The 26528-nt window shown below is 41.8% G+C and overlaps 1 protein-coding gene across 4 annotated transcripts in view; it reads right to left on the reverse strand.

The window, feature by feature from the left end:
- MAST4 (microtubule associated serine/threonine kinase family member 4) overlaps positions 1-26528 on the reverse strand; it is a 618638-nt gene that overhangs the window by 410550 nt on the left and 181560 nt on the right. For all 4 annotated transcript variants that reach the window (XM_069556213.1, XM_069556212.1, XM_069556211.1 and 1 more), the window contains exon 2: positions 24076-24229. In XM_069556213.1, the coding sequence (XP_069412314.1) occupies positions 24076-24229 (154 nt within the window). The remainder of the gene's footprint in view (positions 1-24075; positions 24230-26528) is intronic.

Consider the following 26528-nt stretch of genomic DNA (forward strand, 5'->3'; position numbering starts at 1 on the left):
TCTCTGCCTCTGAAGCTACTGGTGTTCATCCAGCTGTGTCCACAGGACAGATGATGGTATCCATTTGCATAAAGCAGGACATTAATGTCAGTGTAGGTTCAATGAGCAATTTACATCGACCTTGAACTCATATATATGTGCATGTCTTTAAAAGTCAAACAGCTGAACCAACTCACACTGTATTACTTCTTCAGTACACGGATTAGACTAATTATCAACACATAAGATACACACCTTTATGTTAGGATGGGCATGGATAGTCACATAGTGATGAAGCTCAGTAAAAACAGAGACCATGTCTGATATTTTGCTGTAGCACAGTAATTGGTCATAGCAGGTACTCATTAAATATTTGTTGAATGATGAAAGAACAAGTGGACACTTCTTTCCCAAAAAACACATGAAGGCAATGAAAAGACAGTAACCAAACCGTAGATTTTCCTCTACGGAAATGTATGAGGACTGCAGCTTCATCCCTCCAAGATTCATGAGGACTGTGGCCCGTGTGGCTGGTAACCCTGCAGCAGGAGTAACATTGTGCCTGGTGTTCTCCCCAGCAGGTCTGTTCCTTATAAAGGAACCCCCATATCTTTCTTTAAGCACGCACTTCACAAGCACTCACTGGTTAATAACTATTGATAATAATAACAATTGAAATATTATTAATATATTGAAATATATTAACTATTGAAATAAATTGAAATCTATTAACATATTAAATGGACTTCCCAGGTGGTACAGTGGTGAAGAATCCACCTGCCAACGCAGGAGACACAGGAGACACAGGTTCGATCCCTGGGTCAGGAAGATCTTCTGCAGGAGGAAATGGCAACCCACTCCAGTATTCTTGCCTGAAAAATTCCAGGGACAGAGGATCCTGGTGGGCTTCAACCCATGGGTTCGCAGAGTCGGTCACAACTGAGCATGCATGCACATACCACATTAAATATGTGAGAATTCATATTTTATGGCAAGACAATAATTTTTTACATACAAAAATGCTGACTGCCCATTCTGACCCCCCAAACTGATTCCATCACTTATTCATGACCTTCTCCATGCCTCAGGTTCCTCAGCTGTAAAACAGGGGTAAACTTATAGGGTGGTTCTAAAAAAAAGAAAACACATCATATAATGAACATTCAATAAACTTAAAAAAATAAGCACAAAGAGATATGCAACACATGAGGGATAGCAAGGTGAGCAAGAAGTAAAATTTTGTTAATCCACTGGAACAAATAATTAAATTAGGAAGCATTTACATAATGTTTATTATCCTGTCATAGGTACGATTTTAGGTGTTATTCCTAGTCTCATCCTAGGAATCATACGAATGTTACAAATTGGAGGGTCTGATAGCACAACACATGGGATATTTTATTCCTGCCTGGACCCCCATTAGTGTTAATAGGGAAAAGAGGACAACAGATGGATTTAAGGCAGTCATTAGAAGGCATCAACATTGTGCCATAGTTGGTAGTGATTACATCAAACTTTATACAAATTTTCTTTCTGATGACTACCAAGAGCCTCTGAAAAGTGTGTTGCTGCTGTATTCATGCATCATTTGCTGCCTACGATTTAAGAAAATTAGCATCTGTCAATGCATTATTCAGCTGCACAGGGTGGAAATTAATGGGTAATACCATCCCCACTCTGTTGTAGGAGAGGTGAGCTTGCCTGGCAATCTGGCTGCTCTGTTTGAATGCTGCATCAAGCTTGTTGTTACAACTGGAACTTTGATCAGCTTTGTGTTTTTTGGAAACACATTGCTAAAATTCCAGTATGCCTATTAAAACCTTTATTAGGTACTGCCTACTGACATAACTAGAAATTTAGAGGCAATAAAGAGAGGTCCATATTAAAGCTGAAATCTGTTGGTCAGAGTGAAACAAGAATTTGTCAAGCTTCAACTACAGAGGTATGGGTTATTGGAATGGAGTTTTTATGCTGATTATTGTCACTGTTTCAGGGGTGACAGGGTCTTTACTCAACAGAGTAGAAAGATCTGAAGCCTTTTAAGATTATGTACAAAAACAAGTACTAAGACTCAGATTGTACCTTGGTTCTATCTAGGTTACATATGGTCTTTTTCCTGGCATGAGTTTTCCTTTGTTTTCATCCTGAATTTCAAAAAAAAAAAAACCCCAAAACAAGAAGCAAGACCTCCATAAACACATGTCCTCAAACATGAGATGTATGCTTTCAAAGATGTATGCTTGAAGTATCCCTCTGAAGTAGGAAAATATCAGGTCAGCAACAAATTCAGCAGAATGGCTATATAAAGAATTAAATATAGCCTCTGGAGACCTACTTTGGCATCAGAGAATAATGGTACCTGCCTAGATTTTAAAGCCTCCAGTAAGTTCCGTATCACCTGAAATGCAATACAGATTTAGCAGTCAGGCTATGGTCTTACATTTGGGGTTACTTCTCTTGACCACAAATAGGATAGTAAAGGGAAAATAGACCTAGGAACTCTACAGAACAAAGCAGGCTTGAGACATGGCTTCTGGTGCTCAGTTATACATAAGAATGCTGGCAAAGTTTGATTATCCCTCTGAGGTAGCCACTAGGAAGAAAGGGAAGCTCAGGTGGCCCGTGTGTTGCTCTCAAGGGTTTTGGTGAGGGGCGGGGGAGCCACAGAAGGGAGGAACGGAGAATGGGGCGAGCATTACAGAGGCAAGAGCTGCGACAAAAAGAACAATGGGCAGCTGGCACGGTGCTGGTGCCACAAGCACGCAGGCGGGGCCACAGGCTCCCGTCTCTCATCCGTCAGCTTTCTTTTTTGGGGCTGTCACCAGCATCTACTGAAGCTCCACAGCAGTCCCCAGAAACTTCACACCTGCCCTTCACCCTCCCCGCTGCCTACTGAAACCTCCCTTGCTAATTCCACTTTTGGGTATATACACACAAAAAGTGAAGGGAAGGACTCAGAACAGAAGTTTGTATCCCATGTTCAAAGCAGCATTATTCACACTAGCCCAAAGGTAAAAACAATCCTAACTATGGATGGATGGATGGATAGATAACCAAATGTAGCATGTAAAAACAACGGATTATGATTTAGCCTTTGAAAGGAGAGAAACTGACGCATTCCACAACATGGAGGAAACTTCAAACATGCTACGTAAAACAGGCCAGATAGAAAAGAACACATATGGTAACATATCATATGATTCCACTTATTTGAGGTCCCTGGAATAGTCAAATTCATTGAAATACAGAGTATAACAGTGGTTACTGGAGGGCTGTGGGAGGAGCGCGGCAGGGAATGAGGCATTATTGTTTAATGAGTACAGAGTTTCAATTTGATGAAAAATTTCTGGAGATGGATAGTGGTGATTGCTGCACAACAATACGAAAGTACTTAATAATCATATACTTAATATACTGTAAAGTACGAATGGTTAAAATGGCAAATTTTGTTATGTATATTTCCATACACATATACATACACACCCTCCCTTGCCTAGCTAAAACTATCATATCTTATATAGGAAAAAATGAAGGAGTCCTTTTGTTGTCCAAAAGAAGGTATCTACAGTGAACTCCATCGGCACCTGCTTTCACAAATTATACTCAAATTATACTGAAGCCCTCCAAATCGTTTACTAGTCAGAGGAACTAAGTTTTTCAAGACCTCTCCAAACTTTCAAAATGGAGAGAGTGTAAAGGCCGTGCTAAGACAGTGGGCAGTGCCTGGACAGGGCCCCCGAGTCAGCAGCCATCGCCCTATAGTGTACTCCATCATCATCAAGATGTTCCTCTTTCATGCCCCATTGCTCAGCCCTAAACATCGCTTCCCGCATCATAGTGGCTGCCGTGCTCACAGGCAATTACAGGCTCCCTTTATTCATCTTCAGCTGGGCTGCTGCAACACAGAGACACGGTCTCTTTCATCTTCCCTCTCACATGGGTGACTGACTTCCAATTTCTTGTCCCCACTGCAAAAGAATAACTATACCTAGATAGCATTGACAGTGCTGCTAAATCATTCTTCTTAATGGCATAAATAAATGTAATTTGAGAACCCAACAGACTTGTGACCAGGGAGGGCTGAAGTTCACTGACTCCTATATTGAGCTGCTATTCTAGCCTTAAAAAAAGAAAGAAAAAAAAAAGTGTGTGTTGACTCACACAAGAAAAGTCCAAAGCGTAGGCATGACCCCAAGTCCTTGAAGACATCACTGCCTACTAGCCAGGGATCTCCATTGACAGGAACTGAAAGCCAAATGAAGAGAGAACACATACTTTTGGGGAGGTTGGTTGTCACAGCACCGTGATGCCAATGGGGTATCAAGGTCTGATTCAAATTAATCTCCCAATGCAGCAGTCAACTCCTGTTTTGCTGCTAAGACTCAATCCCACCAGAGATGCCCGATTTCACTTCTTAGAATATTATCAGCAGCATTCTATATTAAACACGAAATGGCAAGGCAACATTACTAACCACGTGGACCTGATGAGGTGACAAGGTGCATGCATGCTAAGTTGCTTCACTCATGTCTGACTCTTTGTGATGCTGTAGACTATAGCCTGCCAGGCTCCTCTGTCCATGGGATTCTCCAGGCAAGAATACTGGAGTAGATCAGCCATGCCCTCCTCCAGGGATCTTCCCAACCCAGGGATGGAACCGGTGTCCTTTACATCTCCTGCACTGGCAGGCAGGTTCTTTACCAGTAGCACTGCCTTGGAAACCTGATAAAGTTAGGGGGACACTCCAAAAGGAAGCTTGTAGCAAGCAGGGCAAGTAGCAGATGCTAACTGGTAGAGCAAGCCCAGACTGACTGGGTCCACGGCAAATACGTCGAGGAGTCTCTCAAGCCTAATTCCATACCCTGAGAGAGCTAGGGGCTGCAGAAAAATATCAGAACAACACACATCTACGGAAATCAAAGCCCCTGGACAAACTGCAAGGCTGTGGAGCAGCAACTCAAGCTGCCACTGCCACTGTCGACCGCAGATTTTAATCAAAAGTAACTTTGGAAAATGTGTCAAGATGACTCAGCAGTACAGTGGTCTTTTCACCCCCAGTCACAGAGAGACACCCTGTTACCCCTGCCATTGAATGACAAAAGGGCAGAAAAGCCAACACATGGTCTATTTTTAAGTGGAAACAATTCAGATCTACACTTACAGAGAAATGTATCTGGCCTCTTTTCTTTTCCCTTAACTTGTTCTGAAAGAAGAAATATTTCTTCTCATCTACTGAGATTACCAAATTCTAATAAGAGAAGATATTTGGATCATATGAGGTAATACATGAAACAGAGCTTAGTAAGCTTCGGTGTTCCTATTGTTTTTAGTACTTGACTGCTGCCTTTTGATGGACCAACACTCAGCAAATTCTCCCATCCTGCAATGACAGCCAGCCCTCAACAGCAACTCCCTCTTGCACCTTTCATGGGGTGATCGTCTGGATATAAAATTCCTATTTAAAAAAAAACCATAATGGTTTGACTCTAAGCTCTAGCTGTACAGACCAAAGGCTAACGTGACAACTTAAAATTGATTTTTAAGGAAGTATTAAGTAGAGCTGCCCTAATAAGAACATGGTAATATGAACATGACCCCAAGCAGTGTTGCCCGCAGTGTCGGTGTGAATGAGGGCACCCGGGAGCCAGGAGGGGATGGTGTCTGAGTGACGCCGGGCACAGGTCAGAGTGAACATCTGCAATCTAGCCTCCCTCCATCCTCGTATTGAAATATAATTCAGCAGAATGAATTGCTAGACATGTCTAAACCCCCTGGGAAATGACAGATATTGATGAATGCTGTTGGGAAGATATATGGAAGGAAACGGCAAATAAATAGAACCATTTTTTCTCAGAGTCATTTTGTGGATATGTGGAGCAGCTGTTAAACTACTTGTCAGCTCCCCGTGCTCTCTTCCTCTTTCTCCTTCCTCACCCTCCTCTGCATTTTCTACGCCTTTCTAAACCCTCCTGGAGGACCAGCATCTTTTTAAAATAATAATCAAATTCATAAGAGCCATCTCCTCCTCCCCTGTCACACTCTGGCTTCTCAACCAGTTAGTCCAACCCTTTCCAAAATTTCATTCCATTCGAACATATTAGCTGCCTGCTCTGGATCCTGGAAAGACAGCTGATCCTTGAACAACACAGGCTGGAATGGCACAGTTCCGCTTACTTGTGGATTTTCTTCAGTGGTCAACATTACAGTTCTGCCCAAACTGTGAAGGGTTCAATCTGCAGATATGGAACCATGGCTGGAGGGAACCATAGTCAGAGACTGTTGGCTTTAAGTTGCATGAGGATTTTTGACTTTGCAGAGGGTTGGCATCCTCAACCACTTCACTGTTTGAGGGTCAACTGTACTTTCAGGTTTTAAACTCATGAAATGAAACAGCTGAATTCAAATCCACTAGCCTTTGGCCCCAGTCATAAAGCTCAAATCTAAAATTCAAAGCCTGACTACTGCCGTACAGCAGCTGCATGACCTTGTTAACTTCTTAAGCCTCAATTTGCCATAAATGCTCTTTAAAATGGAGATGACTGACCAACATCTTGGGGTGACTGTGAGGACACAGAATGTGAATTGAGAGCCTGTTATACCATCTGGCAAACAGAAGGCCCACAATAAACAGTGGCTTATTACCCTCTCTACTTTCCGTTGCTAAACAACTCTTCCTGTGAAGGGCACTCCTCCTCAGTGTCATCCTCAAACTGGATCAAATTGTCTCCAGCTCAGGGCCCTTTGGGATACGTGGCTCTTATTTCATTCACCAAGTGAGCTCAAGAGCACAGAATGGGAAACCAGTCAGACAGGGATTTGCACCCTGGTTTCACCATTTATTCGTTGGAAACCCTTGATGAATGACTTTCCCTCTCTGAGCTTCCCTGTCCAGCCCTCAGGTGGGGATGATTGTAGGTAACACGTGTCAAGTGCCCAGTGCGGTGTTGAACACACACAGTATGTGTTCAGTGCTGGCTCGGGTCCCCTCCAAGATGCTTTACCCATTTTGGTATTATTGGCATTGAATCCACAACCGGGGCACTTCTAGCCTTACCTTCCCCCATCAGCCGCCTGCTTCTATGGGGCTGCCTGTGTATAGAATGCCCTTTATTTCTGTACACAATATGCTTCCCTCCCCTGGAAACTCAGTGTCAGCTGGAACCATATCTCATCCGTCTTTGTAGTCCCACATTGCACCTAGTACACAGAACCTACTAAACTTTTTACAGGATCACATACTTATGTCTGTGCATATTAACTCTCCATTCTGTCTCTCATTTCTATTTCTCCCAAGGTAAAGATTTTTCCATCTTTGTTTAAATCCCTATTGCCTCAAATAGGAAAAGACCCTGATGCTGGGAAAGACTGAAGGCAGGAAGAGAAGGGGACGATAGAGGATGGCATCACCAATTCAATGGACACGAGTTTGGGCAAACTCCAGGAGATGGTGAAGGACAGGGAAGCCTGCAATCTATGGGGCTGCAAAGAAGCGGATGCAACTGAACAACATTGCCTCAAATATGCAAATATGGTTCAGCTGTTTGTTTTGTAACCATAACAATAGTAAAAAGGCTCAGCAGCATTAAAATGATACAAAAACATAATGTCACTTCTCCTGGCTTTGATTTTCTCTTCTAAAACCCTTCTCCAAAAGGATCTGACACCACCACAAAATACTGTCTGTTTCCAAAGCAAACTGATGAACCTGAGTACACATGAGAACAATTTGTAGTCAGTAACTTACTTTTTGGAGAAATTAAGAATCCTACTCAGTAACATTCCTTTGCATGCTAGGATGCTTTGATTGACACACCCAAATGTCACTGGCATCCTGAGATGGTAAACATTCTGACAACTGCTCTACCTCTAAACAGTTACGACAGAGGCCAAGGAGGAACTGGGCATCGAGAGCTTTCCAAGAGAAACAAAAAGAACAAAGGCAGCCACAGAGAGAAAATAAACTCCATATGACAATCTAAGCAAAAACTTCCAGATGAGTCCAAATTTCCTAACAAGTTCTATATTTTTACAAGGAAACATTTATATCCAATCTAATTCACTCACCAGTGTATTTCCAAATGTATTTCTTTGGAACAGTTTCTAGTTTTATGTTGGTTTTTGTCCCAAACAGAATTCAAATTCTTCCTCCTGAATGTCTGTGTATGCTTCCTAAAGAATATAGTATTCTTGTCTTAAGAAATCTTTGTTGATACTGGTTAATGAATAAACAGAAAATCTAAGAAACAACTGTAAAATTTCCCCCCAAATACTGCATAGTCTCTTCCAGCACTTTCAAATGACAATTTATTAAAATGCCCTGTTTCTGGGATGGGAGATCTCAATCAAGGACTAATCAGTCTTCCCCAACCTATTTGGTACCAGGGACTGGTTTTGAGGAAGACAACTTTTCCACAGACTGGTGTGAAGTGGGGGGAGATGGTTTTGAGATGATTCAAGTGCATTATATTTACTGTGTACTTCATTCCTATTATTATCACATCAGCTCCACCTCCAATCATCAGGCTTTAGATCCTGGAAGCTGGGGACCCCTGGACTCTATAACCCCTACTAGGAAAGTTAATGTCTATTCTACCTGGTTTAAAAGCGATAGGATTTAGGAAACACGGTTATCCAAACTATAGCCCTGCACCCCGAATTAAATTCTAACAAGTCACTTAGTGCCTTGCGAAATATGGCATTGCCCTTGTTTTTAAGAAGAGAGAAATTTAAGCCAGGATTAGCCTCATGAATGCTTCCAGCACTGCTTGGAAATTAATGACCAGTGTAGGGGTGGAATTCAGGCTTTCTATTTCTAGTCAATTATTTAGCCCCTGACTTTTGAAAGTTCAGGTGACATTATGAACTTCAGGTGAATTCAGCCCTGAATTCCAGGGTCGGTGCTTCATGTCTTAAAGTAACAGTATCACTAGGCTATTTAACATTCCTTTTTAGGGAATTCAGTCATGCTTATGAGGAAATCTGTGCTCTGGGGCTCAGGTAGCCATCTGGTTGTTCCAATCATCCTCCAAATTGTCATCTCTCAAGACTGAGAGCCTGATCATTTTCTTCCAGTCAGTCATTAAATGCATTTAACTTCCTACTGTTGGAGTTCACAGAGAACACTGTGACTGCTGAAAGATTGGCAGCGGGCATATACACACAGACTTTCACACTGATACATCAGATCTACTTATGGGTGTCTACAAAGCTGGTCCTGTCTCCAAGTGACCTGTCTCCAAATGAAGGAAGGGAAGTGGGGCATGAGAAAGGATAGAGTACCAAGGTCTGTGTGTAAGGCCCCAGCCTCTTGCCCCTTCTACCATGCATGTACCTATGAGACAACATCTCTCATAAAAGCCTCAGTACAGACCCTTGCTGTAGTTACTGATAGAGTTACCAGATTTTAGAAAAATATAGGATGCCTAAATAAATTGCAATTCAAATAAATCTGAATATGCATACTCCAAATGTTACATTGGCCACCTCTGTGCTAAAAAGATTATTCCTTGTCTCTCTGAAATTAAAATTTAACTGAATGTCACCTATTTTATCTGGTGACCCTATTTCCTGAGCACTTAGCATTGGCAATACAGGAGGCTTTTTATGAGGGTACAGAAAGAGGAATCTATTAAGTAGTAAAAGGGACGATAGGTACACAAATAAAAGAAAGTTAAAAGTGATCCATCCTGGAAGAAAAGAACAATGTAAGATGGTAACAGGAAAGACAGAGTGAAAGTGTGGCTGCAAAAGTGATTGAAGGGGTTCAAAATGGAATGTGAATGTAACAGAGAATTGTGAACTTCATCTTCCTGTTTTGTACACTGGAGATGGGGGTCTCATTGCTCCGGGTCTGTGCATGTATCACCTACCATTATTTTTCTGTTATTTATACATACCAGTGCAGACAAAAGCTACCAAAATGGAGTGAAAACAAAACAATAAAAATACTTTGCACTGAGATTCCTGGCAACCAAACTAAAGAGAGAAGCACAGTAAGAAACCCAACTCTCACTACTCAGCAAAAGAAATAATTCAAATTTATCAAACCAAGTTAACCTCCTTTTCCTTGTTCTGAGCTGGGAGCAATTTGTTTCTGAGGTTTTAATAAAAGGGCAATGGCCTATGTAATTCTCACTGTTGTCTAGAGTACTTTGGGGCAAAACTGCAGGTGCATCTTACATTATGCAACACTAAATAAAAACTAAGGATGCAGTGCTGTGTGTACACGTGTGCATGTGAATGCCTAAGTCTCCTTTACAGGGACTTGTGAACTGGGAGTTAAGGGACCTTAAACTCTTCTTCAAGCCTAATTTGATGCAGTGGTAATGATTTACACAATGGTCATGACTCTGTTCTTATTCAGAAAAAGAGAAACAGACTTTTAAATGGTACTGTTTTCTCTTTTCAAAAGTTTCACCCCCCAGGGATCAAGTCAGCAAGGAGTTAAAAAACCAGGAGGCTTACTTTCAGCTGTCCCTTCAGGCCGTGCTTGGTGGGATGCAGGGGCCTGAGACAGTACTGTCAAAAACCAGAGAAATGATCTGGCTAGGCAGACACAAGAAAATGAATTTAGCCCTGACAATATGCATTGATTAAGTACTTGAATGACAACAGAGCGTGATAATGACAAATGCAGGCTACCACCACCAGGGTCATTAATACATCAGAAACACTAATTTTTATCCATCTTTAAACATCCCGGTTGGTGGCATCTGCATTTCTTTGCCTACTCTTGTTCCTGTGGAGATGACAAAAAGCCAGCTTCATTTTCAGTTTCCATCCAGGAAGTCAAAAATAAGTCTACATTCCTGATCTTTGATTAGCCCATGAAAATGAGTTTTAAACAGGAGATGGATGGCCTGGTGAGCTCAGTCTCACAGGACAGAACATAACCGCCACCCAGGGAAGCAGGCGGGCTTCCCCGCTCAACAGTGGAGCCAGGATGTAAGTGCGAAGTGAGAAAATGAAGCAAGCCAGTGTCTGCAAAGACTCCCGCTACTCCTCATCTCACGAGCTGAAGGCATTTACTACTTAAACTTCAAGGGACCTTGAAGATATCTGGTTCAATGTGCTTATTTTACAAAGGAGAAGACTGAGAACCAGAAATGTAGGCACAGCTACTGAGCAGTTGACCTGGGACAAGAATCTAAGCCTCAGATCCCCATTTCAGGCCCTTCTCATCACACCTTGAAAAATTAGCACAGACGTTGAGACACTATCCCCAGCCAGACAAGTCACTTGCTTCCCCATCTTTACACCCCGTTCAATGTGAGTCATGCACTCCATTCTCCTTCATATCTGTGTCTCCCCTAGTCACTATTGCATTATAGCCAACTACCATGTCTGTGTTTTCCAGAGGTCTTATCTGTGGCCTAATCTACTGATTCCAGCACATGCGCAGTTAGCACCCACATGCCCCTGTGTGCAGTGGTACTGCAGTTAGACTGTGTATAAGAAAGCATCACCGCAAGAGTCAACTTCACACCTGGGTGCCAGTGTGGCGGGAAATGGCAGCACCCACCATTTCCTTGCCTTCCCCAACCTTACCTCCCCCTGACTCAGAGTGCTGTATGTGGGATTTAATAATCAGTACTAATTTTCCATTATTTAAATTCATGATTTCATATTCTTAACTGTGATACAATTCATTCAACTTCTGTGATTTTCATATATGCTGAAGAGTCACAGGGGTCTAAAATTGCTTCCCCTTTTGAAAACAATATACATACAAAACTGTATATATATCCAAGTTGTGTGTGTGTGTGTGTGTGTGTGTGTGTGTGTGTGTGCGTATTCCAACTGTATATATTCCAAACTTGGAATCGGCACGCTTCTCAGAACCTACAAGTACACAGAGCATGAAGGAGAGGAAAACCATGTCCAGCCATGCCCAGGCCTCAGTCCACCCTATCAGTTAAACAGATTCTCAGGGAAGCACTGAAAAAAAAAGAGAAAAAAAAACTGGGGAGAAAAAAGGGAATATGATTATGCCCCTTCAAAAAATTTAATACCTCAATAAAAAACCTGAAATCAATTTTCTATTCTAGAAAAAATTTTAAGAACAAGCAACTTAAATTTTTAATATATGGATTCAATAAATTCAGTTTTTCAATCAGGAATAACCAAAGTCTATCATTTACAGAATCACATTTGACTATAAGAAATAAGGGGGAAAGACAGAGAGCGAAAATGGGGAGAGGAATTGGGAGAGAGATAAACAGCTTTGGGAAACCTAGTTCATACATCTTGGGTTAGTTTCTGTTAAGTTTCTTCATTAGTCTAATTGGTATAGAGAACTTCCTTATATAAATACATTTGGACACATACAACCTTTAAAATAACACCAGCAAAAACTTTAAATGACCACTAGGCACTCTCTTCTTTGGGGTTACTTTGAAGAATTTCGGTCACTGTTTTTGATCACATCTGACATACCCAGGAAGGTCCAGAATGACATTCTGCAGGTGATCACAGTTTAGCTCTATCTCAGTATGCAACTGATGCTCCTACGCTAGCAGTCTTGGAATTCTATGTCACAATGATTTAAGGCCCAAGCTACTTTTTGCCTCACAGAAGGCACTTCAAGAAACTTAAGAGAAATCAGATCTTCTGGCAACAATCTGTTCTTAACACTTGGGACTAATTTTAAGTCCTTCAAACTCTATCTGGTACAGAACTGGACAAAGGACTTCTGAAGAGCTGGATTTGCTGATGGAGCAGGGCTGCCAGTCCTCTCCAGAGTTCCTGCACACATTAAAGCAAATAGCTCAGCCTCTCATCTGACTCTCGGTATACGAGCAACACATTTGAGCCCTCAAGTCCTCATGTAGGCTCTTCCTTCGGTTCTCCTCTCATGCCTGACATCACTTCCTGTGATGCCGTCAACGGTGCAAAATGTCTGGGGGAGAAAACTGAGCCTCAAATAGGACTCTGCAGCCTGGCTCTGAACAAGGAGGCCGCTTGGCAACCCCCAGGTAGCAGGAATAACCAAAGTCCATTATTTATAGAATCACACTTGAACACAAGAAATAATGGGGAGAGATAGGAAGAAAAAGAAACAGATAACTGGGAGGGAGACTGGAAGAGAGATAAATTGCTATGGGGACCCTAAGCAGGACTTGGGACCTGCCACGTGATACTCCCCCCGCCCCCACCCCATCACTAGGAGCAATGACTCATGGGTAGGCCATCTGCATGGATGATGAGCTGCAGCAGAAGGCCCCTGACAGCCAGCCACTGGGAGGCAGCTTCTGCCAAAGGAGTGTGCTAACAGCTGTGTGCCCCATTAAGTGGGAGTCTCAGGAGAGCTTCCTACTCTGATATGGAGAGACTGCAAACACAAACATACACCAAAATCACCGTCTTCCAATTAGAACACCTAGATAGAAAATAAAATATCCAGACAAACTGACATGGGCAGTGAAGAGAGCAGTGATTTTTGGTTTGTTTGTTTTTTAAAAAGAGTATAATTGCTTTACAATGCTGTGTTAGTTTCTGCTGCACAATGCCGTGAATCAGCTATATGTATATAGCTATATGTAATCAGCTATACGTATATACATCCCCTCCCTCTTAGACCTCCCTCCCTCCTACCCACCCTCATCCCACTATACAGGACAGAATGGAGGTTCCTTAAGAAACCAAAAATGGAACTACCAGCAAGTGATTTGTAAAGGCTACTGAGAGTCATGCACCCTCACGAAAAAGAAGATGCTAATGGATTTGCTTTTTGATTGCTCAGTGACTCAGAGAAATAGTTAGAGATACTCTCCAGCTTCATAAACCATTGTTGATGAAGTACACAATGTTACAAGCTCTAAAACAGAGCACTAAAGCAACTGAAGAGAATCCCAGCCCCCAGTTCTATGCCCTCTAAGTAGAAAATGTGTAAGTATTGAGAAATAGTAAAACAAACAGAAGCGGGATGTTTTTAAGCCACTATAATCTTAAGTATGAATTATCTGGGTTCCTTTTCCTGTTGGCCAACGGCCAAGAGCGCAAATCAAGAGCATCATGAGAACATCATTCACAACAACGGTAAAGACTTTTGCCCTTAAAACATTTTAAAACTTGCCAGATTTTAGCCTATTAACATACCGGTCATCCTTCACAGGCTGGTTAAGTTGAACAGCCTACCCACTGCTCAGTCTGCAACACTATCACACAAGCTCCCGTGGGCTTTGGCTCTACCCCTGGAAAATCCCACGCTGGGCAGCAAAACTCCCCTCCCTGACTCTTACACAGCTTGGCTCCCTCCACCCTCCCCACGGCTCTCCTGGGTGACCATGCCCCAGGCCTCTCTGCAATGTTGTGTGGGACTATGTTCCCAGTTCACAAATTTCCCTGGTGCCTTAAACTTTGCCTCAAATGTACACAGACTTCACTTTCATGACTGAAGACCTTATATGGGCTGCCAGTGCTTCCGAGAAATCCTGCTTCATTTATAGCTCCCCTTCCTATTCTCTGAGACCATTTCAGATTGCTTCTCTTGTCAGTTCCCATATAACCCGCCCCAAACCCACCCAGATATCTCATCAGGCACTGAGAAGTAAAGCCGCTAAATCAAGTAAACTACCTGCTTTTTATGAAAAGAAAATTTATTAAAATCACTTATCTGGAAAGGACATATTTTAAAATTAAAGCTAATTTGAAATAACTGTAGGTTCACATGCAGTTGTAAGAAATAATGCAGAGAGATCCCAGATAGTCTTTACAACAGTTTCCCTCAACAGTAACATCTCTATGCCTGCCCTGCAAATATGTGAAATTGAGAGTAGTGAGAAGTTACTGTAAATCCCAGAGAGCTCAGCTCCATGCTCTGTGATGATCTAAAGGGCTGGGAGGGAGGTCCAAGGAGGGATATATGTATACACATAGCTGATTCACTTCCTTGTACAGCAGAAACTAGCAGACTGTATGTAAAGCAACTACACCCCAGTTTAAAAAATGGTAACATCTTACAAAACTGTGGTGTACAATCACAGCCAGGATAATGACATTGATACAGTCAAGAAATAGAATGTCTTCACCTCTGCAGAATTCCTCATGTTGCCAGTTCATAGCCACACCCTCCCATGACCTGCTCAAGTCTCAACAGCCTCTAATTGGTAATCGGTTCTCTACTACTACAATTTTGCGATTTCAAGAATATTGTATAGAAATAAAATTACACAGCATGTAACCTCTTTTTTTTTTTTTAGTTCTATCTCTGTTTATTGCTACCAACCCTTCTTCCTCTACCCCTCTCATGCGCGTGTGCTCAGTCACGTGACCCCACGGGTTGCAGCCGTCCCAGCTCTTCTGTCCATGGTATCTTCCAGGCAAGAATACTAGAGTGGACTGCCATTTCCTTCTTCCACTTTTTCTTTTTTAAACTCAGCATGATTCTCTGGAGATTCACCCAGGTTGTCACATACGTCACGTGGAGGAAGAATGTCACCTTCCATATCAGTAAACGAAGGATTACAGACATCAAGCCAGCTGCCACTGCAGCTGCTGTCCACCTGTGCTCCCTGAGGGAATTCAGGATGGAGAAGGGGATACTGGCCCTAGACAGTTAAGGTGCACATCAAAGGAATAATTTCAGTGAGCCCAGAATCTTGCATCTTCCCTGACACAGACAAGTGCCAAATGCATTAACTTGAGATGTGCGCTTTTCTGGAATTAACACTAATCTTTTGATGTCTCTGCTACCTGATTTTGTTGTTGTTGTTTCCAAAAACTGTTTCTGGCTTCTTCGTTACCTCTTTGGAGTAGTCTGAGAGGCTGGTTTAAGTCCTCAGCAAGTCCGCTGAATAAAATAGCATTCTCAACTTTCAGGTTGTGTGTTTTTTTCAGTAAATAATTGGTAGTTTGTTCCTTTTTATTGCTGTGTAGTATTTCATGGTATGTGTGCTGTGCTTAGCCGCTCAGTTGCATAGGATTCTTTTTGACCCCATGGACTGTAGCCTGCCAGGCTCCTCTGTCCATGGGAATTCTCCAGGCAAGAATACTGGTTGCCATGTGCTCCTCCAGGGTATCTTCCCAACCCAGGGATCGAATCCAGGTCTTTTGTATCGCAGTCTGATTCTTTACCATCTAAACCATCAGGGAAGCCCATTTCATGGTATGGATGTACCTAAACTACCTGCTTTTGCATCCATTTTCTCCTCCTTCCTCCTATGATGATGAAGGAAGCGCCTCTCTCTCTACAAAGGCCAGCCGTCTTGCACGTGCTCCGGATGCCCTGCCGGGTGCTTTCACAGCACTTCACCTCTCCAGCTGTCGTCTCTTCTGAATCATTCTCAACACCTTACAAACACACTTGCCTGGTTCCCACATCAAGATGGCCCCCTCTGGCCCCTCATATCCTTCCAGGTCACACCCGTTTCTTCTAGTCACTTACACTGTGCAACTTCTCAAAAGAGCCATCTGCACTCTCATCAACACACTGGCTACCTCGAGGTCCTTCATTGCCATTTGCTCCTGAGCTCATTCGCTCCAGGTTTTATCCACACTTCATCAACATATGACTCTCCACTTCTGTTACTGCACAGTCCTCTCCAGACATTCCAATTTAACGTGCCTCATAGGCATTTCAGACCTAATGTACTGAAAACTAAGTTAATCACACTCAATTTCTTTATTAAAATCCATTTCTCAGTCTCCCCTGCCTCTTGTGTAGCTGGCCTTGGAGACAACAGTTCCAGCAGGGTCCATAGTCTCTAGCACTCCTCTAATTCCAGTACTAGCCTCAAATAGCCCAGGCTTCCCTGGTGGTTCAGACTGTAAAGAATCTGTCTGCAATGCAGGAGACCTGAGTTCAACCCCTGGGTGGGGAAGATCCCCTAGAGGAGGGAATGGCAACCCACTCCAGTATTCTTACCTGGAGAATTCCATGGGCAAGGAGCCTGGCAGGCTACAAAGAGTCACAGAGTCAGATACGACTGAATCTGAATTTGAATTTGGCTCTGCCTATGCAAGGGGAGCTTGTTAAATGAATGGGAATGGAAATCCAGTGTGTCTCTTCCAGGATGGGACTTCTAAAAAGTCAGAAAGGTTTTTCTTCTCTTTTGTTCCACTTCCACCAGCTAGAAACAGAGTATCTCAAGGCCATAAAAGAAGAAACCAAGCAGAAGGTGGAAGGAATGTAGGACCCTGACTCATCAGGTGCTTCCAGGTGGCATGGCGGTAAAGAATCCACCTGCCAATGCAGGAGATGCAAAAGACATGGGTTCAATCCCTGGGTCAGGAAGATGCCCTGGAGGAGGAAATGGCAACCCACTCCAGTATTCTTGCCTGGAAAATCCCATGGACAGAGGAGACTGGTGGGCTACAGTCCATAGGGGTTGCACAAAGTTAGGCACAACTGAGCAAATGAGCATGAACTCATCAAGAGGAGAAAGCACTTATATGAGCTAGAAATATATGACTACTGTGTTAAGCCCCAGAAACCCCTTGGTTTGCTTGCTGTAGCATGTGGTATTATCCTAACATACACCATTTGTACATAGGCATTCTTTCGACGGCATTACAAAGATGAAGAAATTCAGAGCACATAGGAGATTGTTCAGATGCAATGCTTCCTGAATACTAAGGCTACCTGGGCTTCCCTGTGGCTCAGAGGCAACGAACTGGTTGCCAGTGCAGGAGATGTGGGCTCAATCCCTGGGTCAGGAAGATCCCCTGGAGAAGGAAATGGCAACCCACTCCAGTATTCCTGCCTGGGAAAATCCCACAGACAGAGGAGTCTGATACAGTCCATGGGGCTGTGAAGAGCTGGACTGGACTTAGTGACAGACTAAACAACAGCAAGGCTACATACAACATAGCTATGTTTTATGTAAATGTGCTTTTATCTAAATTTTCTCAGACTTGCCCACTAAGCTAAGGAGGCCTTTAGGACGAGAAACCCATTAAACCCTATATAGCACTTGGAAGAGAATGTCTTTCAGGTTAATTTTATAGGAAAGAATGTTCTCTGGGATTGTATGATTTATTTTTCCCTTCCCTCTTAAACTAAAACTCATTCTGAAATGCCTTTTTTTTGAATTTTCAGATGTTACCTTCAACTCATTTCCACAGTCCAAGCAGGAAAAATCTCTCAGTTTTTCCCCTAGATAGAATACAGTGATGCTAACGGTTTTAGGAGTTTTCATTTATACTGTCTACAAAGTTGACATTATAACGTGCACAGGACACACATGCACAGATTCCTCTTGGTTTTATATTCCAAACAACCTAAGTTATGTTTCAAAAAACACAACTCTGCATAAGAGAGAGAAGTCTTCCCTCATTTTCTGCCCGTTAAGGCTGCAACACACAGACATCACAGCTATGGAATGCAGGACTAGGATTTAGGGCAATTATCTGCATAGCAAAAAGCCAGGAGTCAAAATTCTGAGGTTCTGCCCTTCATTCTGTGGCTTTCTTGCTGTGAACTGTCAGGCACATCACCACTTCGTCATGCTCAGGTTTAAGAATCTGTATAACAATTTGAATAATGCTTCTTTTCCTCATCAGGGGGCTCCAAAGCTCAGTCAGTGTTTACATGATGCTTCTGGGTGCCTATTTAGCAAGCTGTGGGCCATGAAGATATAAAACATCAGCAGACTAAAAAAAAAAAAAAATTGCAGGCAGTGATGGGCATGGTAAACTCTAGGTCCGTTGTTGAAATGCCAGCCCTGCATAAAAGGTACTGGTTGTTTTTTCTTCTGATCTACCACTCAAGTCATTCAAAGCTTTAGCTGGGGAAGATAATGTCAAAAGTTCAATCAAGGGTGTCTGCATGGTAGCGTTATGGCCTTACAGTTTTTTCCTTTATGTTGCTCTGTATTTTCTAAACTGTCCACAATGAACACATAATACTTTCTTAATTGAAAAATAGGTAAATGTAAATATTCTAAAAGATGGTGTTTAAAAAGAGAGGAAGGCTAACTATGGCAGACTGAATTACTGGTGCCAATTCTTTATTTCTCCCCAACTGTGTTATGTGTCTGCATCTTTGCCAAGGTGTCATGGTGGGTAGGGCATGCTTCTGACCCTTGATGCAGGCCCTAATCGTGTGACTTGCTCTGGCCAATAGAAAGTTAGCAGACATGGCGCCAGAAAAGACTTGAAATCTGCCTGTGCAGGTGGGTACACACGTCCTTGCTCTCATCTTTTAGAAGGAGAACATAGTATTTTGGGTAGCTGCTGGTTCAAGGAAGAGGAGAGACATGTGGAGCAGATCTTGACCTAGGCTGTCCCCAGGAAGCAATCCCAGCAGAGTCCAGGCCAAATCACCCAAAACTCAGCTGACCTGCAGTCATGGGAGAAAGAAAGGAATATGTACTGTTGTTTTACAGTGAAATTTTGTGGTTATGCAGCATTATTGTTCAGAGAAGGCAATGGCACCCCACTCCAGTACTCTTGCCTGGAAAATCCCATGGATGGAGGAGCCTGGAAGGCTGCAGTCCATGGGGTCACTAAGAGTCAGACATGACTGAGTGACTTCACTCTCACTTTTCACTTTCATGCATTGGAGAAGGAAATGGCAACCCACTCAGTGTTCTTGCCTGGAGAATCCCGGGGAAGGGGGAGCCTGGTGGGCTGCCATCTATGGGGTCGCACAGAGTCGGACATGACTGAAGAGACTTAGCAGCAGCAGCAGCAGCAGCAGCAGCAGCAGCAGCAGCAGCAGCAGCATTGTTGTCTACCGGTATAGCACCTAATGCCACAAAAAACCTCAGGGGCAAAAGTAAGTCATGGATTGAACCACAGTTTGAGAAAACGTTTTAGAAGATAGGAATTATTTTCCTCCCTCTCATTAAAAATATAATTATTTAATTACAATTATAGTAAGCCCTATGAAAAGATAATGAGTCCGTTCAATAATGAGATTTCACATTAAAAATATATGGAGTCTTTTTCAATGTTAAAATATATTATTTGCAACATGATATAAGTTTATGGCTGTTTTCCACTTTATGTGTATGCCATATTATGTTTCACCAATATTCTTTTGCCAGATATCTAGATTTTAGATAGTTTGCAATCTTTATTATTATTAAGGGTGCTCTCTAAACATAACTAAGGCAAATTCTCTACACATTTTCATGACTATTTCCTTGTGATGAAATCTGAGGAACAGAATGGCTGGGTTAAGGAATAGGTAAATTTTAAAGCTTCAGTATCGGTGTTAATTGCCTACTTTTAATTTACTTTTGTAATTAATAAACCAAGATCTGTACAGATTGAGTCAGCTCCAGATATAAACTGAGCAAAAATTGTCCAATTAATTGGAAAAAATTACTCCAATCAATCCTGCTGGAATATATTAAAGACCTATTGGGTATCAGCTATGCAAGGCACAGAGTAGTGGCTACAAGCACGGACTATGAGCCACAAAACCTGGGTTCACGTCTTGACATCATCCTTTTCATGATCTTGTGCAATTTACTCAACTTGTCTGTGCCTCAGTGTTCTCACCTGTAAAGTGGGGATAAGACTGCCTCCCTCATAAGAGCACAGAGATGTAGGTCAATAAATGTAATTCCCTAACCACTGTGCCTGCCACATAGTAAATCCTTCATGTTAGCTGTCATTGGGGATGAATAGATGAGGAAGATCACAGATCTTCTTCTCAACAACCTAAGAGTTTAGTGAAACTTATAAAGGATAATTGGGTAGCAAAATTTTCAAACTAGATTTTCAGACTTTGTGAAAGTTAGCCTTTCATAAAGTCTTTGCTTCAAAGAAAGCAGTAGAAAACTCCTAAAAGAAAACAAACTTTGGAATAAAACAAAGGTAGACAATAAGTTAAACAAAATAAAGGTAAACAGTAGGAAGGTGACTGGTCTTTAAGCTACAGAAACTGATAGTCTAATACCACAAACTTATGATGGCTAAACCAGTTTGATTTAATTTATGTTTAGCAACAAGATCTACCCCAAGGGAAGATCATATGTGATTACTTACAGTTGCCTAAAACTAGTGGAAACCACTTTTCTTAATGATCAGAGATGATCTTTCTTCTCTCTGCTCTACTACCTGACAGCAGTATAGTGCCTGACACAAAGTGGAAACTCAGGTGATAAAGGTTTCAAACTGATGTTCCCAAGCCCAAGCTACCCATCAACTGCATAGATTCTAAATTCAGTTCACTATGCACACAACGCTAATAGCCACCATCCCTAGGCTGAGTGCTCTGCATATGTTAATTCTTTAAATCCTCAACAAAGCTATCTAAAAGACCAACTAAGAATGTTTTTTCTTCATATTTTGAAATAATTTCCAAGTGACTGTCTTTTTAAAACGGGCTGATGTTCAAGAGATTTTTATTTTTTTAAAGCTCTCTCAAGGATCACTAAATATTTTTTCCCCCACTGAACATTTTTGAAAATTACCTTAGCAAAGATTTAATTATCTAAAATAATTTTATACCAAGCTAAATTACATAAGGCTAGAATTACTGGAGCTGTTGAGATTTGTTATGTTAAAATTGGAATCAAGTTCAGTATTTTTTTGAAGCCCAAAAGGCCAAATTTCATATTTCAGGTCATGTATTTGTAATGCTTTTGCATTATTTGAAAGTTTTAAGCAAACTGCTTTGGCAAAAATTGGAGAGAACTCTTACTCCTTCCCTCCTATTGGTCAAAAGTAGTTTAACCAAAGTTAAGTAAATTTCCTAAGTGAAATTAGTAAGCAAGATGTGAATCTTTTAAGCTCTAAGATTCCATATCCCCCTCTAAAACACTAAGAGTTATACTAAACCTTTAGGATATCCTACTTTAAAAAAATGTGCATTTATAGAAATGAAAGCCAAGAAAAATGTCCTAATATGCATTAGAAGAACATCAGTAAAACTCCAGTGTGAACATTTTCTTAATGTTAGTGAAGTACAGCATTTTTTGAATTTTTTCCCCTTGGTCTGAGGTCAGCTTCACCCTCGATCCCAGCAGTGTGCCCACACTGGGTCACATGTTCTAGACTGATCATGGTATAGAAGCATTTTTGTTCCCAGAAATTTCATCTCCAAAACTGAAAATTCATAATGTTCCAGAAAAACAACTCAATTTATTTTTGAGGTCATTTATGAACTGGCAGGTAAGACTGTCACTCGTAGAGAAAACTTTGTGTCAGAGTTTCAAAAACAATAAAGTTTCCCCCAAAATATTTATATTTAGAGGAAAAAGCACTCAGAATGAATAGAAATCTAACCTTCAGTGATTTAAAATTAAGTATAATAGCATGAACATTTATATGGCAAGTCATTTTTTAAAAATATACTTTAAGTTATTTAAATTTTTAAAATTTTAATTTATCTTTCAAGTCAATAAAAGTCATTTATAGATTTAGGGATTGTAGCTTTTCAATTAATTTATTTTAATAACACAAAAACAGGGAAAGAAAAATATGGGTGAAAGATCTGAACCGGCACTTCACGAAAGGAAAAATACGAATGTCCAATCAACACATGGCAGAGAAGGCAATGGCACCCCACTCCAGTACTCTTGCCTGGAAAATCCCATGGGAGGAGCCTGGTAGGCTGCAGTCCACGGGGTCGCTAAGAATCAGACACGACTGAGCAGCTTCACTTTCAATTTTCACTTTCATGCATTGGAGAAAGAAATGGCAACCCACTCCAGTGTTCTTGCCTAGAGAATCCCAGGGAAGGGGGAGCCTGGTGGGCTGCCATCTATGGAGTCCCGCAGAGTTGGACACGACTGAGGTGACTTAGCAGAGCAGAGCAGAGCAGAGAATCAACACATGAAAAGATGTTTGACACCATTTAGTCATCAAGAAAATACAAATTAAAACCAGAATGTGATAGAACTACTTTCCCACTAAAATGGCTAAAATTAAAAAGCCTAGCAATACCACAGGTGGTTAAGAATGCAGAGTAATTAGCTCACCTGTCGGTGGTGGGAAAGTAAAAACAAATCATTTTGGAAACCGTTTGGCAGTTTCTTATAAAATTCAACATAGGCTACTGATACAACTAATAACATGTGCATGATGCGTCCTCAGTCACTTCAGTCGTGTCGACTCTTTGCGACCCTATGGACTGTAGTCCACCAGGCTCCTCTGTCCACGGGATTCTCCAAGCAAGAATACTGGAGAAGGTTGCCATTTCTTTTTCCACTAACAACATGGATGAATGTTAAAAACATACTGAGCGAAAGCAGACAGACACAAAAAAACATGTACCACATGATTCCATCAATATGGACAAAAGCAGAGATAGAGTGGCCTGGGCCCAGGGAAGGGAATGCAGGGAATGTTTTATATCTTGATTTTTGTTGTAGCTCCAAAATCAAGATATTCTGGTATATAAATTTGCTAAACCCATCCACATGTGAACTTAGAATGAATACAACTTATATGTAAATTACACTTCAGTAAAGTTTACTAATCTAATCCTCAGTTTAACTGCTCTCTGAATTGGATTAGATTTTGCCACATGGTCTGTGGAGGGACAGGCACCCCCTCAAGGGGCTGACTCTCACACATGGAACTCTGTCGTCACTGGGGACCCTCTACACTCGTCTCTACCTGTCCACGGGGATTGGTTCCAGAGCTCCCACAGATACCCAAGTCCACAGATGCTCAAGTCCCGTATATAAAATGGCACAGTATTTGTTTATCAACTATGCACATCCTACTGGATAATGTAAGCCGCATTCAGGTTACTCATAATACCTGATACAACGTAAATGTAAATAGTCGTCAGCAGACAGCAAACTCAAGTTTTGCTTTAGGGAACTTTCTAGAATTTTACATATATATACACATATATATGTGTATATATAGATATATATATATTTTTTTTTTCATCTGCGGGTGGTTGAATCTATGGGTTCAGAACCCAAGGATATGGAGGGCTGACTGTACTAGAAAGTCATTTAGTCGTTCAGTCCTATCCGACTCTCTGCCAGGCTGCTCTATCCATGGGATTCTCCAGGCAAGAATACTAGAGTGGGTTGCCATTCCCTTTTCCAGGGAATCTTCCTGACCCAAGGATCAAACCGGGGTCTCCCACATTTCAGGTAGATTCTTTACCATCTGAGTCAGCAGGGAAACCCGTACTGTCTAAACACAATTTCATCTGTTAAGCAGGCCACTCACACAACTCACCAGTCAGAGCACCTCCCAGGCTCCCCCGTCGCAGCTGTCTTCCATCCTCACTCAGCTGTCTTTTAAACTTCAGCGACTTCCCAGGGCCAGGAGCCACGTCTGGGTTGCTGCATTTCCGAAATGGCATGGGTGGAGGGGATAATATGTGATCAAGCTGCAGAGAGAAGGACAGTGGCATCACTTGCTGGGGACACTTTCAATCTGAATGAAAGACCCCAGCCACAGGCACACATCCTTCTTTTCCTTCTCTAAATCCCTCTCTCCCAACCCTGGTTTAGAGACTCCAGGGCTCCACTGTTGAGTCTTCCCTCTGAAAGAGTATCTGGCTGGCTGCACAACCTCTACCATAGTGTTTTTCAAGCTGTGGGCCATGGTATATTAGTGGGTTATGAAATCAAGTTAGTAGTTTGTGACTAGTATTTTTTAGTGCAACAGAACAGAAATGATCAGAGTTCAAGGAAGGAAGGAAAAGAATTGTTACATGAACTGTATACATTATACATGGGGGTGTGTGTATCCCGAGTCATTGTGTAAAATATGTCCTTCCATGTGCCAAGGACTGAATGCTGAAGCTCCAATACTTTGGCCACCTGATGCAAAGAACCAGCTCATAGAAAGAGACCCTGATGCTGGGAAAGACTGAAGGCAGGAGGAGAAGAGGACAACAGAGGATGAAATGGTGGGATGGCATCACTGACTCAATGGACATGAGTTTGCGCAAACTCTAGGAGATAGTGAAGGACAGCAAAGTCTGGCATGCTGCAGTCCAGGGGTCGCAGAGTTGGGCATGACTTAGTGATTGAACAACAACAACATGGGCCATGATCCCCCATAAAAAAAGAAGAATATTGCTCTATCGATTCTAGGGATAATCCATAGATCACTTCTCCGCTTGTTGACCAAAAAAAAAAAAAAAATTCACAAGCTTTTGGTGCTCACAAATATATGTAGGGAAGGGAAATTTCTAAGCACCACAGCCCTTAGCAGAAATCAATACATCCCTAGATCACTTTATAGCTTCTTAAAAGAAAATCTGTCACAAGAGTCAGAGAAACCAAAGTCACTTCAAAAGACAGCTTTCTACAAAAGAATCCCTTGTGTCATGAAACTTATTTCAAGATCTGTCCCACTTTTACAAGGAAACCTTTCATACTTGAATAGTGCCCTATGTTTTTAAATGGTTTCCTCCAAGTAAGTACACATGCATGTATTTGTGTCTGGATAGTTATTAAAGACAAAAATATTTCTGAGCACTAAATATTCCTGAGTCTCATATTCTCAGCGAGGTATTAAGAATGAACATGAATTACAAAAAATATTCATGGATACCTCAACCACCACAGAAAGGAGTCAACTTCACAGAAATTTAAAAACAAGAAAGAGTTGAGGAGCATTGTTCAAAGCCAGGCATTCTAAGGGCCTCTTCATGAAGATGGGGAAGGGTAAGAGGCTTATGGAAGCTTCCTGATGGGAGAGACTGGCTGAGGGAGAAACTGGATCTTGTTCTGAGGGGCGGGGCCATGCTCAAGTCAATCTTTAATCCAATTTTCTGTTGATGGGCAGGGCTATATTTCCTCCCTGTTGTTTGACCTGAGGCCAAACTATGGTGGAGGTAATGAAGATAATGGTGACCTCCTTCAAAGGTCCCATGCACACACGGTTGCACTCCGTGCCTGGGACCCTGCAGCAGGCCACTGCCAACCCACATGTCTGCTGGAGACTCCTGGACACTCATGGGCAAGTCTGGGTCAGTCTCTTGTGGGGCCACAATTATGAAATTAAAAGATGCTTGCTCCTTGGAAGGAAAGCGATAATCAACCTAGACAGCATATTAAAAAGCAGAGACACGTACACAAAAATAAACTCAAAATGGATTAAAGATCTAAATGTAAGATCAGAAACTATAAAACTCCTAGAGGAGAACATAGGCAAAACACTCTCAGACATAAATCACAGCAGGATCCTCTATGATCCACCTCCCAGAATTCTGGAAATAAAAGCAAAAATAAACAAATGGGATCTAATTAAAATTAAAAGCTTCTGCACAACAAAGGAAAATATAAGCAAGGTGAAAAGACAGACTTCTGAATGGGAGAAAATAATAGCAAATGAAGCAACTGACAAACAACTAATCTTAAAAATATACAAGCAACCCCTGCAGCTCAATTCCAGAAAAATAATCAAAAAATGGGCCAAAGAACTAAATAGACATTTCTCCAAAGAAGACATACGGATGGCTAACACACACATGAAAAGATGCTCAACATCACTCATTATTAGAGACATGCAAATCAAAACCACAATGAGGTACCACTTCACACCAGTCAGAATGGCTGCGATCCAAAAATCTGCAAGCAATAAATGCTGGAGAGGGTGTGGAGAAAAGGGAACCCTCCTACACTGTTGGTGGGAATGCAAGCTAGTACAGCCACTATGGAGAACAGTGTGGAGAT

Source organism: Ovis canadensis, chromosome 16 (genome assembly GCF_042477335.2).
Source record: "Ovis canadensis isolate MfBH-ARS-UI-01 breed Bighorn chromosome 16, ARS-UI_OviCan_v2, whole genome shotgun sequence".
NCBI lineage: Eukaryota > Metazoa > Chordata > Mammalia > Artiodactyla > Bovidae > Ovis > Ovis canadensis.